This window comes from Melospiza georgiana, chromosome 3, assembly GCF_028018845.1.
Source record: "Melospiza georgiana isolate bMelGeo1 chromosome 3, bMelGeo1.pri, whole genome shotgun sequence".
Taxonomy (NCBI): Eukaryota; Metazoa; Chordata; class Aves; order Passeriformes; family Passerellidae; genus Melospiza; species Melospiza georgiana.
In genome coordinates this window covers 58,415,771-58,435,842 of record NC_080432.1, presented here as the reverse complement: position 1 = coordinate 58,435,842, position 20,072 = coordinate 58,415,771, and the positions used below count along the sequence as shown (strand labels likewise).

Here is a 20,072-nt window from a genome sequence, read left to right as displayed (position 1 = left end):
AAATCAAATAATTATACAAATCCTGATAACTAAGTCAGAAATATGTCTAATGCCTAAAACGGACAAATATCCCTTTTTTTCTCTTTTCATTCCTGAAGAATGACAGAGAGAATACATGGGAATTTACTTAATGATAAAAAATAATTATGCATTTTTAATGTGTTCTTTTATATTTAAAAGATATGTCATTTCTTCAAGAAAGGTATTGTGTGCCTTGTAACTTCACATACAATTCAAACTGACATTAGTGGGAAACAGTGTGCACTCGAAAGCAGACACATGCCAAAGGACAATCAATACAACTTCCTCTTACACTTTCCTCTGAATTTTCCATGTCTAGAAGTTACAAACCACATACATTTTCCTATGTAAATTTAACTTTCCTAGTAGGTCAAGATCCAAAACTCATTGTTTTGGAAACAATTATCTATAAAATTAAAGCTGTTAAAAAAATCTGGCAACTTAATTCCACTTAAAGATTTTCCCTTCATGTATGGTCTAGCAGTGATTCCATCTTTCATAATATTTTATGAATACAAAATTGCCAAACTTCCATCAATTAAGAGCTTTTATCATCAGTTACTGTCACCTTGATCTTGCCTGCCCACAAACCTGAATTGTGTCCTTCACAAAGCAACTGGAGGAAGCGGAAGAGGTCACAGGTGAACTCATCATCCTGCATCACCTTTTCTCCTGTAGAAAGGCCAGATGGAAGCAGGTTATCACAGTCTGCCAAGTAACACCTCACAGCCCTGAAGAAAATCTCCATAATTAGTATTAAGAGGAAGGAGAGAGAAAATTTATAACCACCAATCTATCTGAAGCATCTATGACTTATGCTTGGCAGATAGTTATTTGGTTATAAAAAAATCAATTACAAAACTTAACTTTTGATTTATAAATATGGCAGCATGAGCTTGGCAACATTTTACAAATAATCCCTGATTTACATTCTTGTTTGACTTCACTGGGCATGGAGGCTGTGTCACATACAAAGGTTAGGGTTGGATCAATTTCGTTCCCATTCATCATGAAAGAAGGTACTTAAAATACAGAATGAGAATTAATCAGTTATGAAAATAAGTCCTCAAATAAACTATTTGATTTTAAAATATTCTAAAACAACCCATGAAATTTACAGCTATATGCATTCTCAAGAACCATTTGGACTGAAATATTTGAGGATTCATTATCAGTCTGCTGCTGACACAAAGTAGAAGTATCTCCTTTGACAAAATAAAACAATATATATATAATGACTTAAGACCAAGTGCCAAAATGCTTTACTGACTTAGGCCTTTCAGTTAATTTCTTGCTAAACAACTAATATCCAAATGAATAAAGCTTCAAGCCCATTTTTCTCCCCCACAGGAAACAGTATACTAAAAAGCCCTCAATTAACCCATCATTATTTCAAGTATATCAATACATACAGTTAAATTTGTACAGGGACATGTGAAGACGAGAAATAACCATTCACCCAGGAGAACAATCACAACTGAGGAAAACATAGAACAGCTTATAAAATGACACACAAGGACAATACTATAAGTGTTAAAGCAACAAGGGCCATCTATCAAAAGTCAGAAAATTCTCATATAGAACATTGGGGAAGTATTTTGACTATGTATGCAAAGGTGGAAGTCACAAAAACTTCTACTATTTAACAATACACATAATTTTAATATATAACAAACACTATTTGTAAACAAGAAAAAAAAGGAGGGACATAAAAATGTAAGCAAACTGCAAAACAGTTTGAAAGATTTTTTCTTTGAGGGGATGTAATTTAGGCTCTACAAAGAGAGGACCTTTAGCGTGTGAATAGGAGACCAGAAAAGGGAGTAAAGGCATTCAAATTTAAAAAAAAAAAAAAAAAAAAAAAAAAAGATACCTTAGTTAAATTAACAATTACTTCCATGCTGTTCTACTGGTAGATCATTCTAATTACAATATCCACATTTACAGATTACTATGTTATTATAATTAGATCATCACTGTTTGGGCTAGATTTGGCTATGATCAAGTTAATTTTCTTCGTGCTAGCTGAAATGTAAACAGCATTTAGTGCAATTTGGAGTAAAAATAGACATGATCAGAAGTTTAACTTTACATAAAGTCATGAGCAATTATAATTTCAAGTTAATGGATTTATTAGTCTACAGACTGTGAATTTTAAAGTAAGAATCTTCAGTACACTAGGAATAGAAATCAAAAGTATTTTGAAAACTGATGTGACTATTTTATAGTACAAAATTTCACACTCTTCTGTTGCTCTCATGACAAATTGTGGTATTTAGGGTATATATCCCTAAGGCATATGTCAACATAATTTCTTGTACCATAGGGAAAGATAAGATGCTTTTCCTCCTAACTCCAAATATGAACTCAGGCAGTCACGAAAAATACCCAATTGTTTCTCTAAGAATGAGCCAAATACTTTGAAGGACATTCCATGACATTTTTCTCCCCTGAAAATATAACTACCAGACACAGAGTTTTTCAGTCACAGGAGACTGAAAACTCTTTCAGCTCATTAAACAATGGAAAATAAATCACTATTTCTGTCAGTGCTGATGAACATATACATGCAATATAGGCCCAAGAAGGCAAAAAGCAGGAGGGGGCTGGGCTCCTAGAAGAATATTATTCAATGTTACATGCAGGTTCAGTTCTGCAAGAGAGTTTGATATGCTGCTGGTCAAATGCCACAGTAGAGAAGATTTCTCTGGGTTAGTTACTTTCTTCTTTTCAATTTAACTGAACTCCTGTCACACCTAAAGTTACATGTGGGGTCAGATGCTTTGTTGAACTAGGTGCAAAAAGTAAGAATTTCAGAAAGCCAAATATTTGGTGAAGCCTCTATCACATACATAATGCTTGTAGCTTGACTGCTGAGATGGCAATGACTTTATAAAATAACTCATCGGGAAACTTGCTTGGAAAAATCAAGGCCATGAAAGGCCCAATCATCTATTTCTCGTGTATTAAGGCACCACTGAATCAAAGCCATTTGTAGGAATAAGACTACAGAATAAGTTACAGCTTAATACTTTTGACCACTATATTTCTTGCTCTCTCAGCAAGTAAGATATTCCAGAATATGAAGCAAAACAAGCCTCAAGGTAAAATGTCATACAGATCCTGCATTTTAGTACAATTACTGGACTTCAGGAATTTTTACTAAATAAATTACATTCTTATTATTGGAAGGACCTGGAAGGATCTTATAATCAGCTCCACTGTAAATGAATCACAACTTGAACACAAGTTACGGCAAAATTCTTAAAAATCAGAAGGTGTTAGGTACATCATTGCACAAAAGCTGAAAGGCCTGTTACTTCAAAAACATTTTACCTATTTTAAAATGAAGCAAAAAAAGCCCATCTCAAACCACCTGGCCACACTAAGATTTACATTTTCATTTTTGCAATTTTTACATCTGATCAAAATCAGACAAGAACCAATGTTGGTATGGTCAGGAATTTTCATTTTCAGATTGTACTTGCTGACTACATGTGGTACCTCGCCGGCAACTACAGAACTGAAACGGAGATCCATTCTTTCTATAAAATTCAGGAGAGCAACTTTTGCTGCTGTGCACACAAATTCATGCCAGTTCACACAAAGATTTGCAAAGAATGTACTTAGAAACATACACACTACATATAGAATTATTTAAGTTGTTATGAAAAAACATTCTTTAATTTTTAATTTGTGTTTGATATTGGATATATTCCGGCAAACATTTGCTCAGATGTTAAAATGCTGCCATTGCTCATGCTGTAGGTAAATGGTATGGTTGTACACACAAAGGCTTTAAGCCTGCAGCTTTTGCAAAATTGGCAGTTTGTGTTTGTGACATAAAGGAACAGACGTATCATGTGTAGGAAACAAAAATAAAAGTCAATGAAAAATGAAATACATGGGGGTTTTTTTCATTGAAAGTGCATGTGTCAAAGTTCAATGACTCTCTACCTCTTTCTTGATTTTAATTTTTAAATCCCCAGTGGAAAAAATCTGGCTTCTATCGCTACTCAGAAACACGGGTTTGATAGTACATATTACAGAAATAAAAAAATACTTACAGCTTTCAAATACGAACAGGACTTTTTTATGATTCCTGTTAAGATCAAATCTGCCCCATAATAAAACAAGTGAATTTATTCTTATCACAAGATCCAGACAGTACTGGGCTGGATTGTGAATGCCTTTGACATCTCAACAATCTAATTCAAGCAAGAAATACACTTGTTTCCTCAGTGAGTGAAATTCTCTGAAGTTATTTATGTACCCTTTTAAATGCAAACACTGATTCAAATACAGTTTTATGAAGGTGGAAAACACCTCTTCAATACAGGCTACAGTGGACTACATAGAATTTAAGCATCTACTTTAAGTGTAACAAGGTTGGTGAAGGTCAAAAGCATATTTATTAGTTCCACATTATTAATGGCTGAAAATAGCCCTGATGTGAAAACCCACAGTACAGCTAGTTATTATATCACATGTACCTCTCAGATTGATAAAAGTCCTTTAAGAGTTACTATCTCATTCTAAAATTGTATTTTATTAAAATAAGACTTCTGTGAACTTAAAGAGAAATTAAGGAAAGACATGATAAAAAATTTAAAAATTGAACATTAAAAAAGAGCTTTCCTGAAAAAGGGGGAAAATAAGTAAAATAATCTAAGTGTAAACTTAACAAACATCTTAAGTTTTATACTTCATAGAAGTAAAACAATGCTCTCCAAAAGAGAAAAACATTGCACTTTCAAGATTTTTGTGACTCACAGTGAAATGGCAAGGAGTATGAGTGTTAAATGAAAAAACATTGCAAAATAGTAAGTATTTCTACATGTCTTTGATTTTGAACCCCCCTTTTTGGAAAAGGAAACAGAACAATCAAAACAAAATACATACAGAAGAAACAACATTGAGTACACCACAAAAACAAGTAAGAAACACATTTGCTAAAGAACCATCAATGTTGTTACCAGTGGGGGTTCCAGGGTTTGGAAAGGGAAGGTAGTACCAGTCAGAGGAATATCAGGACAAGGCACTTACGATGTGGACAGCACAAAGAAACAATTGGAATAGAGCAATAAATTTCACATCCATGTTGACTCAATAAAGGGCTTTCTATCTATTGCTAATGTTGGCATGGGACCAGAAACAAGAACTGCACATGAGGAAAGGTTGTCTTTATTCCCATAAATTTCAATAGTTTTTCTTTTACTTTGGGAATAATAATTTGGGGCTGTAGGTTGCAAAATCAATGACAATTACGCATGAATGTGCTTCTGCAGCCAATTCAGATGAAATGAAAAACAGGCTAAAATGCACATGTTATATCACATAATTTCCTTGGGAATCAATAAAATTATTTTTAATTGAGGATTAATTAAATATTCATAGACTAAGCATCATTCTCAAAAAACCCAAAACTAATAAAAACCAGTGCGAAAATCTTTCTCATCTTTGGTACTTCCTTTGTAGTATTTACAGATGGTAATTCACAGGATGGCAGACATAAGAGCTCAGATATCCTATAAAAGCTAGGACACTTTGAAACTGTTCACTACAGAAGTCGTCTCACAGACACACTGGCTTGGCTTTCTTAATGCTATCAGGTATTAATACCAGTACTTCTACAGCTCTTATGTAAACTACTTTTCAATTAACTGAAAAAGGCGTGCTTCATAATATTAAAAAAAGAATATTGCTATTTCAAGGTAACATATTATCAACAATCACGTAACTTTGAAAGGGAAAAATACAGTATTTTTTGGTTGGATTTGGTTTTCTTTTGCCTTGAATTTTCAGTTGCTGGATATTAATATGTAGGAAAAGATGGTATTTGCAAATATTATCCCTTTGTGCCAGGTAATCTTTGACGCAGTGATTACAGTATTTTAACACTGCTACTGCTCACTAACAAAGAAAACAAATGAAAAATATTATCCTTATCATTGTGTTGAATTTTCTTAAGTTGCCAAATAGAAAATTTCCACTAAGAAAACAAATAAAACACCAGATCATCCTCCTCCCTAACATTTGGCTAATGAAAAGACATCTGCTGTGTTGGAGTTCTTTGTTTCTGCTGACTGGTATACACATTTTGTATTTTAAATTCTCTTTTCACATGGTGAACATCTCATGGCAACTGCTCCTACAAAGCTCTTCCTTTACTTGAAGTAAGGAAATTTTGAGGTATAGCAACCATAACACACCAAGTAGCTTTCAGAATAAGGAAGAGTAAACCTGTAAGCAGCATTGATTTCCTCTAAATGAGCAGTGCACCACCTCTTTCTTGTATCAACTCCTGACTGCATTAGATAAACCTAGCCAGTGGCAAGTCCTCTCCTCACTATCCACCCTCAAATCCTCACTGGATCCACCACTGATTTCCTGTGCTTGCACAAACCAGTGCAGCAATAAAGCCACATTCAATACACAACAAAAATGCTACAGGAGGGCTAAAGCACAAGGCTTTGTGTATGTATATATTACTATTTTTTCCTTTTAACATTCATCCATTGCAAATATTGGGCTCACTAAAATGAAAACAAATAAAAAAAGAACAGGAAAGAAAAGTATAAAAAAGCTTGTTGCTCTTACATCTACTGTGTCAGTCACTGTGCAAATCCTGAGAAAGAGAGGAAGACCAAAATGGGAAGTTTGGACGTGTAAACCAAGAATTTTAGGATGAAAAATTGTAATATTAACAGAAAAATCACTCTAGGTTAGCAGTATTACAGGGAAAAATCTAGTGATATTCAGGAGCTGTACAATACTGACACAAAGCTAAGAGCAGGGAAAATAAGGAATAGGCAGTTGTTTTTAATAATTACCACGCTCATGGGTGATGACTGAGGAAGGGAGGACAGGACAATTATTTCAAAGAAAAAGAACAGGAAAAAAAAGAAAAAAAGGTGAGAATTTGTTTTAGGAAATACAAAATATAGTTAGTATTGGTTTTGCCAAAATTAGTTCTGTACTAAAAGAGAAACATCAAATAAACAGAAAATGAAAAAAAATCCCTCAAATGAGGAAGCACAAAAATACTCTTAACATCAGTAGAGTCAATTATGCAGCATTTAAAGATTTATTTATATTTGCATGCAAAAACAGTAATTTCTAGAAACAGAGGCAGAGGTAAAAAGAATAAGCCAATGAGCCAATATCTTGAGAGTCCATTTCAGAATCCAACATTTTGAATAGGTTTAGCTATGTACTAGTAGAAATGTTGTCCAAAAGAACAAAAGGTTGTGCAGAATAATCTTCAGTAAAACATGAGAGTAATGGCTGAAAATTATATGCCAGATAGCTGTACCAGCACTCAATTTACCATCTTGTAACCAAATTTTATCTGCATAGGTTTGCTTTTTTATCACTCATATAAGTCTAGAAAGATTTAATCTAAAATTTAAACTGTGAGAGCACTTTTGGAGATGCAGAATTTTTGACTGGCCTTGAAATCATTCAGGCAAATGTAATAGTTAGTGAAAAATCATTATTTAAGCAGTTGAATATTAAAGAAATAGGCCGCATAAAAGACCTACAGGCACAAGGGACAATGAGATATGCAGTGTTGCTGGTATGAATTATGATTCCTCAAATGCAATAGGGATTATACAGTCAAGCTTTTTTACCTTGCTTTTAGGATAAAAACATGTTAAAAGGTTAGGTCACTGTAGGATTTAAACATAAAAATGCACTGTAAAAAATTCTGAAGATAAGGGAAGAAAATGTGGTTTGGTAGCTCTATTAAGCACGCAAGAATGAACTTAATGTACTCAGACAATCACAGTAAAGGAGTAGTAGAAGAAAGAAATTGACAAGCAAAGTAACAACACCAAGGATAGAAAGCCAAATTGGTTCAAAGTCAAAAGTAGAGTGAAAATTTTGCAATATTTCCCCAATGACAAATAGAAAAAAAAAATTCAAAGAAAAATTTTTCCCAGACTTTTTCCCAAAGAGCAGATAGATTTCCATCAACCTCTTATATTTAATTTATGGCTTAAGTAAGTGGTGTGGTTTTCAGTTCAAGAAATCAGGTGGGAATTTTTAATTTCATTCTATGCTGAAACTGGATGGGGACTTTTGAAATGTTTTACATGCATAAACACTGGTGTTCGTAACTGGAATATGTTTTCAATTTTACATGTAATGTCTTCACTTCTTCAAAATGATGAGAAACAGTCCTCTGAGATCATTTTGAAACTCAACACATGCTAATGATTTACTGTTTGATAAGGACTGGCTTAGATATGTAAATTAAACATAAATCACTTTTAGGAAACCTGTTTTAGCTTCAGCCTCTAGATATATATTTACAAGGTTCATGGAATCACAGACTATCTTGAATTGGAAGACACCCATAAGCATCTTCAAATTCTAAATCCTAGCCCCACATGGAACACCCTAAGAGTCACACCATGTGCCTGAGAGCACTGTCCAGACAAACACTGCTTGAATTCTGCCAGGCTGGGGCTGTGACCCCTTCCCTGGAGAGCCTGCTCCAGTGCCCAAGCACTCTCTGGGTGAAGAGCCTGTTCCTTATGCCTAACTTAAACCTCCCCTGGGTCCTTTCAAATTCAGCTTGATTCTGCAAAACTTCAAAAAGGTCATGGATAATTTCTGTTGAATCAATAGTACCTGATCCCTCTTCAGTCACCATGCCAAGGCCTTCTGCTTTGTTCTGACGTTCAAATGCATTTAGGTCAAGGACACTGCGGTGAGAAAAATTACATTTGTCCTGTGATTAACTAAATAAACGCAATATTTAATTTTGTGGAAGTTAAAAAGGATGTGTGATTTCATTGAAGTTTACAAGCATACTAGTCTGAAAAAGATACATCTCTGTGGCTTGATATATGTCTGTTAGGAGACTACAAATCTCAGCTAAACAGGCTGAACCTGCTTTTGCCCTGAATGTGACCACAGAATTCAGCTCTGTATGACTGACCAAAAAAAAGGAGAATGTATGCATTTAGGATACACATACTCCTTTTTAGGTGCTATAAGGAAGCCAAGTTATTGACTATTGTATTATAGCCCAATTCATACCAAGCAGCAAGCTCCATTACGAAACTGTCATTATTAGTTCCATTTAGTGTTTCTCTCCTTCCACATTCTGAAAAACTGAAGCTGCCAAAAGGGAATATGTATTCAACTAACCAGATTCAAGGAAGGACGATACCTCACACATCTCATTTGTGAACCTGTGAGATTCTGCCTTTCAGGGCTTTGCATGACAGCTGGCCAGGGATAACTTTTGTTCATAAGCAAAAATGGTTATAAAAGTTAGATTAACACAGAACTATGACAGAACCTCTGCTGGCAAGAAACCTCACTGCTCACTGATTTCAAAATGAAACTTGGTCACAGACAGCATTAAGAAAAAAGAATACATAATTAAGAAAAAAGAATACAAATGTGATACCCTGGATATAAGAAGACTGAATCACCTGATCCAGGGAGCCCCTTTTAGTCCTATGTTTTATGTTCACTAATACATCATTTACTGATATAGTTTATTCTTAGAAATTATGTATAAAACATTTAAACACATACATTTATATATAGAATTAATATAAATAAATAAACCTGAATGAACAAAAACGTCATAGTATCACCTCAATTTATTAAAATTCATTAATTTAATATGAAATCAGATATTTTCTTTACTTTTTCTGACTTCTAAGAAGTCTTATGACTAATTCTAACAAACCCGGAGTTTCCCAATACCTTTTGTGCTTACTTATAATTGATCATTAACCTGATCTCTGCAGGACTACTGGATGGCTCCAGAGTTAAGTATCTGCCTCTGAGGAATGCTCCTAACTCTGGAGTTGTTTTCTGCCGTATCTCAGGTAGACTCAAATTCTGTAAATATTTTTGGAAAGAGCTTTCTTACAAAGCAGATCCATATCACCAATATTTTTCCCAACGAGCATCATCCTGTCCTTTAACCCAAATCTAGCTCCTTATAAACCCCTAGTGCTGTTTGCAACGACTATGTAGAGGATCATTCCAGAACTATAAATTCCATAGAACAAAACATCCATGCAAAATAATAAATTTTTCAAGTTCGTGCTTTCTTACCTACAGGACTGCATAAGACCAGCAAGGCTCTGAAAGAACCCCACATCCTTTTTATCCTTGAGGTAGTCAAGCATTTTCTGCAGCAAGCACAAATAATTTACACAGAGAGTTAATATACCTATTATAATAACAACCTAGGTAACTTAAGACTATATGTATTCAATACTATTAGTGATGTTGGTGTTTGGAAATATCTCTAATATTAAAGACCCTCGAAGAGAAAAATACAGATATCAAAACCAAAAGCAACATTTAATGCTTATGTACTTTACAGAAAAGGTCATACATCTCGGTTATGCCTTCCTAAAGCGTGGAATATGAAGATAGTAACTAAAGTCAACACAGCCAGAAGAATTTCGAGTTTAATACAAATGCAGTTTTGCTACTACTAGGCTAAAAATTTATGTTGACACTATTGTTTCAACACCAGAAAAGGTTTTTCTTAATCTCAGTTTATTTTAAATTATTTTAGCTGCAATAATACGTTAGCATTAATTTGAGCATATTTTAAATTTTTTTAGCTTTATTATAATGTGGAATAACTATCTGAAAACAGATTGTGATACCAAGAATTTACTGAGTGAACTGTGATTCTAGAATGCAATGCATTGTTGAGCAAAAAGATAGGATGATACCAGAGCTCTCCGTTGTAAGAAAACCCAGAAGGCTAAAGGTCAATCTTCATAGGAAAGCTACAAGAATTCATGTTGTGAATGAAGTAAAACTATTTTTGCAAAAATAATAGGAAAAGTGGATGATAAGTAACCTCCAAAATGGGCAGCACGTAGGCAGACAGCGTTACCAAAACATATCAGTGTTAACCCAAGTAGACTCAAGATTACAGAAAAAGAATACCCCAATCAACAACATTATACCAATCAAAGCAAAGAACTCCAGAGGAGGATGATAATAATAACTTTTAAAAACCACTACTGTTCCTCTCCCCCCACCCATACCATTATTCTCAAGGAAGACTAAAAAGCTGATCTTAGGATCTAAAGGAAAATTGGAATGTTGAGCATAACACCAGAAGAAACAGGTATAAACGAGGGAACTAAAAAAAACAAGAATTCTAACTGTACAATTGATGCTTTGATGTTTTAAGAATGTAATTTTGAGTAGTAGCATTCCTACCAATCTAAAAATACTAATTGTTCCCTGCATTTTGATTCATTAAGTCTTTATCAAATGATTTTTAAAAACAGATTGTAGGATTAGAAATTTTATGATTTTCCAATTTAATATCATGACATCACAAAGAACTGGCAGTGGCTCAAGCAAATAATTTCTACACTACTTGTAGTCTTTCATGTCAATTCCTAGCAATGACACCCCCTGAAAAGAACATTATTTTGGTTGCATTCAGCAGCTTCACTTGGGACCTTAATTGCTCCCAGTTGTCTGTGTTCTTTAAACTATACTGCAATAATTTAGTAATGGCAGGTATACACCCTTCTCAACATAGGAATCTTCAGATAGTACAGAACCCTGAACATACCCTATATCAGCCTCTACAGCACTGCAGGATTCTTTTAACATATCAGACTTGTCCACTGGGAACCAAATATCTCACAATGGATTAGTTATTCAGGATTTTCTCTGCTTTTATCAGCAAGAGTCTCATTGCATAAGCTAAGGACTTCTGAAGTTGTGAAGTTAGTGAAGACTGGGGTCAGCAATTTTGCTCTTCAGGCTATAGGACAATGACAATCACCCTCGAAAGCCTTCCTTCCCTAAGAATTCCTACAGAAGTAAATGATATAACATAAAATTTCTGCCTTTCAACTGAAGTGCAAAACAAATCTTTTAGCCTTGTAAACAAATAATAAATACCCATCAAGCAAGGTACGATTTTGTATACGATTTTGTTCTGCAAACAAGAGTAAGAGGATAAACAGTATGTGACAGTGACACTACCTAATGTGCTACTACAGCAATAATGACCATGGTATAAAGACCTATACTGGCTAGAAAGGTAGAACAAACAAGTATCTTACCTGCTGAACAGTAGAATTTCCTCCATTTAGGATTGCAATTCCTAGCTTTAGGGTTGCTGCAACCATTGGCCCCATCTCACCTTAAAATATTATAAAATATATTTTTGGATCATATTAAAAATAATAATGTTTTATTATTATTTTATCCATTAAATAAATTGTAAAACTGACCTATTTTTCCTTAATTTCTTCATGAGTGCCTACAGACATAGTGTAATGCATATAAAGTACACAGAAGAAGCAAAATATAAGGCAGGAATAACTAAGTTCGGGGAATATAAACCATGTTTCAATCACTAGAGCATCAAACAGCTGATTTAAGGGTGGGCTCACAATGATAAGCTGGCTTTCAAAATTACCAATATGTCCCCTCTGCATGAAAATCTGGATGTTTCCTTCTGGTTTATTCAGAAAATGACAGTGACCCAAGCATTTAATTACAGTAAACAAAATTTATAATCAGGAGTTTTTAAAACATCACTATTGTGGAAACAAATCACAAAAGAAAAACAAGGAAAGCATAAAACCTTAGAATAAGATGGTTTCTATGGGGAAAAAAAATCATCATTTAAACTTTTGAAATGTTTTATCAAAGTACACCAATAAAGCAGTTATTTGATGAATGGGAAATAACAAAAGAACTTAAGTCCACACCTACTTCAGAACTGTACACATTCCAGAATTTAAGGGCCATTTTGTCATTCAGTGCTGCTAAAGCTATGAAGTAATTCACATATCCTTAAAATTAGCACTAGAAACATTAATTACAACTACAAGAGAAACAATAATCTCATTAAAATCATTCATTATACTTTTCTGGATTAGCTGTCAAAAATTTTGAAATTTCAAGTTAATTTTGAAAGCAAATCTTAGAGCCAAACATATGCATGTTGTGCCCAATAAGACATAAAATCTCTTCAAAGTTCATTAGAAATAAGGTTTAAAATTTAATCTACACACCAAAACCTTACCTTTACTTGCACTGATTGTCTGCAGAACCATCTCAGCAGCACCTCGATCATGCAGTCTGGCTTGTTGATACAGAAGTTTTTGCTTTTCCATTTCTTTTTCCTGAATAAAAATGCCAGTCATTTAACATGAGATTTGAGTTATTATCAATCCTCCAAAGGTTCTTGGTTTTGTCTTAGTATATGGGCTCTATGGCAACATCATGAACCATTTTAATACATACAAGGCTATTGGACAAATAATTAACAGGTTCAAGTAATAATCTCCACTTGGTATTTTTCTTTGATATGCTTTTAGCAGTTTATCTGGAAAGAGTCATCTCAATTGTGAATCATTAGGTTAGTTCAAAGCCCATGCTCATGATATATACTGCATGTATCAAACTTGCACTTTTGTGCTGTGTTTTTGTGCAACAGTTCATACTCTTAATAATCTTCTATAGTGTGACCATAACTTCATACTGCTCAGTATGTGACTCTTGAGTTGTAAGTTGTTGCTGAATACCAGAGTAAAAGAAACATCTCAGAATTTTTTTCAAAACATATCATTATATTACAATATAGATTGCCCCCCTACTTACAGAATATTTGATAGAATACACTGTGCTTTTATATTTTGTATTCTCTAGCGGCAACAAACAATACTGCATGGCGTTGCTTGAGCAATGGTGAAGTTTCTTTTTTTGTAATTTAAACTACTACTGAAAACATAACGAGCATAAAGAGCAAACATAAAGGCACAGTTAATTCCAGAAGAGTTTCAACTTTCATCAGGTTAATTGAAGTTTGCTGGAGAATTGAGGATGACTAAGCAGTATAAGTTGCAAAATGGAAGTTGCATAGAGCCCTATGACAGTGAGTCCATCAGATGGCGTGGTAAAAAGCTTACTCAAAAGGAACATGACACAATTAGTTAGTATCATGTCCAAAAACACAACGCCCAAAACATGTATGACCTAGAAGCAGGAACAGCTGCAGCAGAAGTAGCCAGAATGACAGCTTTGCTGCCATAAACTTTCCATCCAAGTTACAGAAAAAATACATTGGAAGATGGAAGAGGTTTAAAAAATGAAGGCTTGCTAAATAGAGGATATGAGTAATAAATTAAAAAAGAAGAGGTAAAAAAGAGAAGTATGTTCAAATGAATGAAAAAGAAACCTTTAACTCAAAAGCAAACCAACACAGACATTTATGCTGTTACCAGAGAGTTCTCGCCGAGGCTGGCAAATTTGTTTCTTAAATCTTTGATAATATCGTGCTGCGGAAACAAAATTCATCAGGGTTTTTTTTTTCACACTATTAGCTCTCCTGTGGTTAAATTGTATCTTTCTTTTTGCTTTAAATTATGTGACGGATCTAGATGGAGGCACAAAAAGGAAAAAAAAATGGCAGCGTTGCTTTGTATTTAGCCATGCTAGGGTTTGAAAGTTTTGCCTTCATGTTTAAACCTCTTCCTGGGAGTTCAACAAAAACAAAACAGAAACATACACTCACACACACACACCACATACACACAAACTACCAGAAAATCATGACATCACAGGTTCAGTATGGCTACAATAAAATATTTTCATTTGCTTCAGAAGCCTCTGAAAGTTGATCAGACTTTCTTTTCTTAAAAATTATTTCCTATTTCTAGATACTTTTAGTTTTAGACCCAACACCTTTTCATCTTTCTTTCATTGCAAAATTTACTATTCACAAGCCTAACATCAACTATACTACTTTCATTGTGCAACATTTTTTATAAGAATATCAAAGATTTATAAGAATGCTTACAGTGAGGATGAATCTGCATAATCTACAGACTAACTTCTTGCAATGGCAGTATAGAAGAACAGTAGAAAGAGGCATTGCCAAACAGCTTAGCATGAGAAAAGTGGCATTTCCCATGGAAATCAAGATGTGTAGGACATTAGTAACAAAACAGACCAAAAAAGAAAACAAACACCAAACCAATTCACCAACAAAAACACCACAGGCATTTCTCTTAGAAGCAACCATTCTTTGATGATAATCCACAAAGATCATGGTTCCTTCTTCGGCTTCACAATGCATTTTCACTGTTGCTTTCTCCCTGCCAACTCAACACATATATATAAATATATATGTGATGGCAGAATTTACATGAAGAGGGCCACCCATTGCCTACAAAGCATACTAAATTAATAAGATAATCCCCATTTCTCTAAGATGTGCTTACTGTTTACACTGTTATCTGTGCTACCAGTTTCAGATTTTTGCACTTTATCCACTTGCTTGCCAGTTGAAGTCAAGAAACGACCAAAGTAATTAGCCAATGATTTGAGCTTTCTGTCATTCACCAAACCATTACAACAATAGCAAAAATACTTCACTAAATGAACATTTAAAATAACTGAACAGAATTAAAAAAAAAAAAAAAACAAAAAAAAAAAAACCAAAACAAAACAAAAAACAAAAAACAAAAAGAAAAAACAACCAACCAAAAAAAACACAGAAGAAACACACCCCAAACCCCAATCCTCAATGAGGAACAAATCTATTTCATCTTGGATGATTTCCACTCATATAAGAAAAAGCTGACCTCTTATAAATGTACATACATGTGGTCTCATATTATAGACTTTTTCCAGCATTCTACCAAACCAAGGAAACATCTGAATCATATTCTTTGAAAGTAGAGGTCCAAATATTTTCTACTTCTTTCAGGTTTTTGGGGTTTAAATCATTATGAGCAATCATACGCCAAAATAAATCAGGCAAAACCACAATTTTTAATTTGAATTTGTAGACAACAAACTTGCTAAAACTAAAGAGAAACTTCAACTGACAACTGAAATTCTTAAACCTTCTTGTAATTCATACAGAGACTGATTATTGTAGTCTCCCTTTGAGCTAGGACATATGGAGAGGTTTGTTTGCTGCCACCACTAAGCTCCAAAATACAGACCACTGGCATAAGATCCTACTTCTACAGAGCTTTTTTTCTTTTTAATATGAAATCATGAAATTAAGCTTAAGAAAATATGTAAAGAACAGAAATTGCTTTCAACTCAGCTATTAGAAGATGAATGCTTCGCCTTTGAATTGTCTTCATATTTTTTCAAGACTTCTGCTTAGTCTAGAAAACAAATCCTATTAGGCAGGACTTACACTGTCAAAACATCTGTTCATTTCAATTTCAGGCATGCATAAGTATAAGCTATGTAATTAAAATATCAAGTACTCATGCATAATACTTCTGTACCTTTTTATAGATACATATTTATAAACATTTCAATCCTTTAAGTTCAATATATGTTGGTTTCTGCTCTATAAAAAAATATTCTTTTTTTCTAAATCCCTCTTTTGGAGTTCATCATTGAAGTATCACCACTTGTTGTGAGGGGTTTGGACTCAAGGACCTTTAAAGGTCATTTCCAACCCAAACTATTGTATTAATAAATAACGTATTCTGTAGTGTAGGAGTAAAACCATATATTAGGTTCCATACAATCCATTACATGTAGAGAAAACTGATGAAAAACACTTTTTGCATAGTTATTTGAATGTTTACCTTCTTAGAACGGATAAATTGAATATGGAGTCTGATCTTAATTAACAGAATAAATAGTTACTTTTTGTAAATATGTTGTATATGGACACTCAGTGGTTTATTCAGGATTTGTGATAGTAGGAGATACAGGTAACCACCTTCAAAGGGCTGTACCTCTATGAGGTTGCATTATTTGTATGAAAAGAAACATGAAAATTTTTGTCTGAGGAAAGTGACAGCACAATGTATCATTTTGTCAAAAAATTTGTGAGTAAAGAAGTCTACTAAAAAAGTTGCTACCAGTAACAGGAATGAAAAGAACTGACATAGGAAGCTCTATTTCCTCCATTTCTTTTCTTCCTGTGAAGAGTCAATTTGAATCAATTTAATACAAATGAGTTTAAAAATAAGAGCTAAATTTTGATTCCTTCTTTGAGTTCCCATCCTACAAGTATTTAGTGCACATTAATATGTAGGAGTGACTCAAATGCAGAAAATTATTTGCATTTAGCTAGTGAAACAGTTAGATTTAAAAGAATTTCTTATCAGATGGAATCAAAGGAGACAGTGACACCAACTTTACAGGTTGCTCAATTGAGCATCTGTTCAATAAGACAAAAAGTTAACTTTGAGACAAAGGGGACGGGGCAAAGACATCTGTAATAACTCAAAGCAAATACTAGCAGGTAAATGTTGACAGGAACATACTGACATACAGAGAACATTGTTGTCACATCTACCGTTCACACTATTAACCCAATTTAAATTAATTGTACAAAAATAAGACTACCCTGCATGAGATATGAGCAACAGAATTGTCAATAAAAGACACTTGGCATTTTTATCACATTCCAAGCTTGCCCAAATATCTCTCTTGCTCTGAATGCAAAAGAATCCAAGACTTCAAACACCACACATTTTTAAAGTCTAGAGGAGCGATAGACTTTTATCCCCAAACAAACTGAACAGTCACACTTTTCACATGGATACACAGGATAGAATAAAAGAACTGCCTTCAACATTGATGTTTGATTACCAGACAGAAAGAAACACACAAATACACAAACAAAGACACACGCATCTGGTATGTACACTTTCACATCTGCACAACTGATTGATGCCATGTATGAAGAAAGCAAGGGTTATTTCTTGTTGTGCTTTTGTTCTCTTTTAAAATACTTCACAGTCAGCAAGAAAAAAAATGTTATGGAGCATATAAGATTTAGTGATAACGAGGTAAGCAGAGTGATAGATATGTAGTATTTGAATAGCTGAATTGTTGGAATGAAAAAAGAAGAAATTATATTATTAGATTCCTTATATATTTCCTTTGGGTTTTTGATATGCACTTTGTTCAAAATAATTACAATACCTTTTAAATAAATTTTTGTGAGCACATTCATCTTCGAGAATAATGCCTTTATCATATGAAGCCATATGGAACAGACCTGTGCAAATTTTTGGAGGTGTAAGAGTAAAGTTGATCCTGAAATACATCATCTCTCCCCACAGATGCCGGGGAACCTCTTTCTTTTGTGATGTCAATGTTAATAGAAGGCTAGCAAACAAAATACCAAAATCTCCTTGCTTCTTTCCATGGAGAAGGTTACAATTGCCATAGGAAATGAAACTTGAAGTTACTGACTGAAGTCAGGCCATTAGCTAAATCTGTGCATTTCAAATCTCAAGCAAATAATCTTTACTTACTCTAGCTGTCATTAACCACAGAACAAATAACTGTATTTAACCCTCTCAGAACCAAAAACTAGCTACTCCACACACCATACCTTCTCCCAGAATATCAGCCTTGCAGCACCACCAACAAGTGGCCTGAGTCAACAGTGGGAACTGAGACTTTGATCTGCATGAAGCAGGCAAATAGTCAGCTACATAGCCATGGGACACCTTTCAGAAACAAATGGTGAGGCTTTCTTGATAACACACAAAAGGGCTGAGCAAGAAACAGAGCCAATAAAACAATTAACAATGAAGTTTCAGAGCTATTGCCTCTATGTTCTTAGAAAAAACATAGAAGAAGTATGAATCATTTAAGGTAAGGAGTATCTAAGGAGTTTCTGTCAAATACTATAATGCTGAAGGCTGAGAACTCAGTTCCAAAGGATCTAAATCAGACATGGACTATGATTGATGCTCTCTCTGTGACAAATATTGGAAACAGAATTCTACCACTACATCAGAAACACATCTCTGCTAAGATACAGAAGAAAAGTTCAACTACTTTCCCTTAATAACCACATAAGTTGCTTTACTAATTCAAATTAAGTTAAACCCAGAAACATAACTGATGCACAAAAGGCATGAACAGCAAAACAACATGAACAAGCAAAACAACATTCTGTTTTCCCCAAAACAGTATCACAATTTTACACGGCATATTCTGCATAAATAATTCCTGAAATCTTTAAAGAGCTTGTGCACAAAAAGGGTTTGGTAGAGATGTCATGCTGAAACTGAAATGTTAAAAATTATATCAAGACCCTTTAGTTGAACTTATCCAAGATGTTGGGCCTGAAAAGTCACAAAATTAGACCCAGACAAATACACACATATTTTTTTTTTTGTTTTACCTTGCTGCGTTGTGATCCTGTCACCTTAAGGAAGGGCAAGGACAAGAAGCGAAATAGTAATAAGAAAAAGAAGTCCAAATTTTTTTTCTGTAGGTGACTGACCAAATACATAAACAAAATTGTCTTTTGAACATATAAATACATTATTTAAACATAAGTTTCACAGCTACAAGAAAAATAATACAGAGAAACAGATGAGTAGGATCTTCTCTCAAGACAAAAAATTGAATGCTAAACAAAGAACCCATTACAATTTAGGTAAGGAGCACTAACAAATTTCTTACTGATAGATTTTTCATACACCTCAATGACTTCCTATTTAAAAATTTTCATATCTATAAGCATGAGACTTTTGATATCTAACAAGCATGTAGAGGCTAACTGCTAAGACCCTATAGGAATGAACAGTCTTTGTCAGTGGTATGTCATATACTGCATTCCCAGGGGAAAAGAAAAAAAATTCAAAAAAACATGCGAAAATCTGGGCTCATAATGAGATATTTATCAAGAAACAAAACTTTATATTTTGAGGATATTACTTGTAACTCAACTGGACTTCTGAGGGATTGAAAAGAATTTAGTATTTATATTCCTTCTGATTTCTTTATATAGTCAAATAGGGAATGTGTACTTAAATAATTCAGTGTTATATCATGCAGCATCATGTAGAAAACATACAGAACATTCTATGTCCATAAAACAATGGAATAAAAGTAAAAATGACCCAAACCACTCCTCAATAATGAGAACAGCACAGATAGTTTTACAGCAAATCAATCCTTATATTTAGAATTAAAAAAAAATAATAGAAGTATTTATTTCATGTTTCTTTGTTTTAGTAGAGATATGAAAAGTAAATAGTAATTGATTTGAAAGACACAAGAGACACCTT

The 20,072-nt window shown here is 33.8% G+C and overlaps 1 protein-coding gene across 4 annotated transcripts in view; it reads right to left on the bottom strand.

The window, feature by feature from the left end:
• The window catches only part of RYR2 (ryanodine receptor 2), a 379,393-nt gene that overhangs the window by 35,174 nt on the left and 324,147 nt on the right, over positions 1 to 20,072 (bottom strand). For all 4 annotated transcript variants that reach the window (XM_058020341.1, XM_058020342.1, XM_058020343.1 and 1 more), the window contains 6 exons: positions 19,181 to 19,204; positions 13,079 to 13,178; positions 12,108 to 12,187; positions 10,111 to 10,187; positions 8,662 to 8,735; positions 613 to 693 (listed from right to left, as the gene is read on the bottom strand). In XM_058020341.1, the coding sequence (XP_057876324.1) occupies positions 613 to 693; positions 8,662 to 8,735; positions 10,111 to 10,187; positions 12,108 to 12,187; positions 13,079 to 13,178; positions 19,181 to 19,204 (436 nt within the window). The remainder of the gene's footprint in view (positions 1 to 612; positions 694 to 8,661; positions 8,736 to 10,110; positions 10,188 to 12,107; positions 12,188 to 13,078; positions 13,179 to 19,180; positions 19,205 to 20,072) is intronic.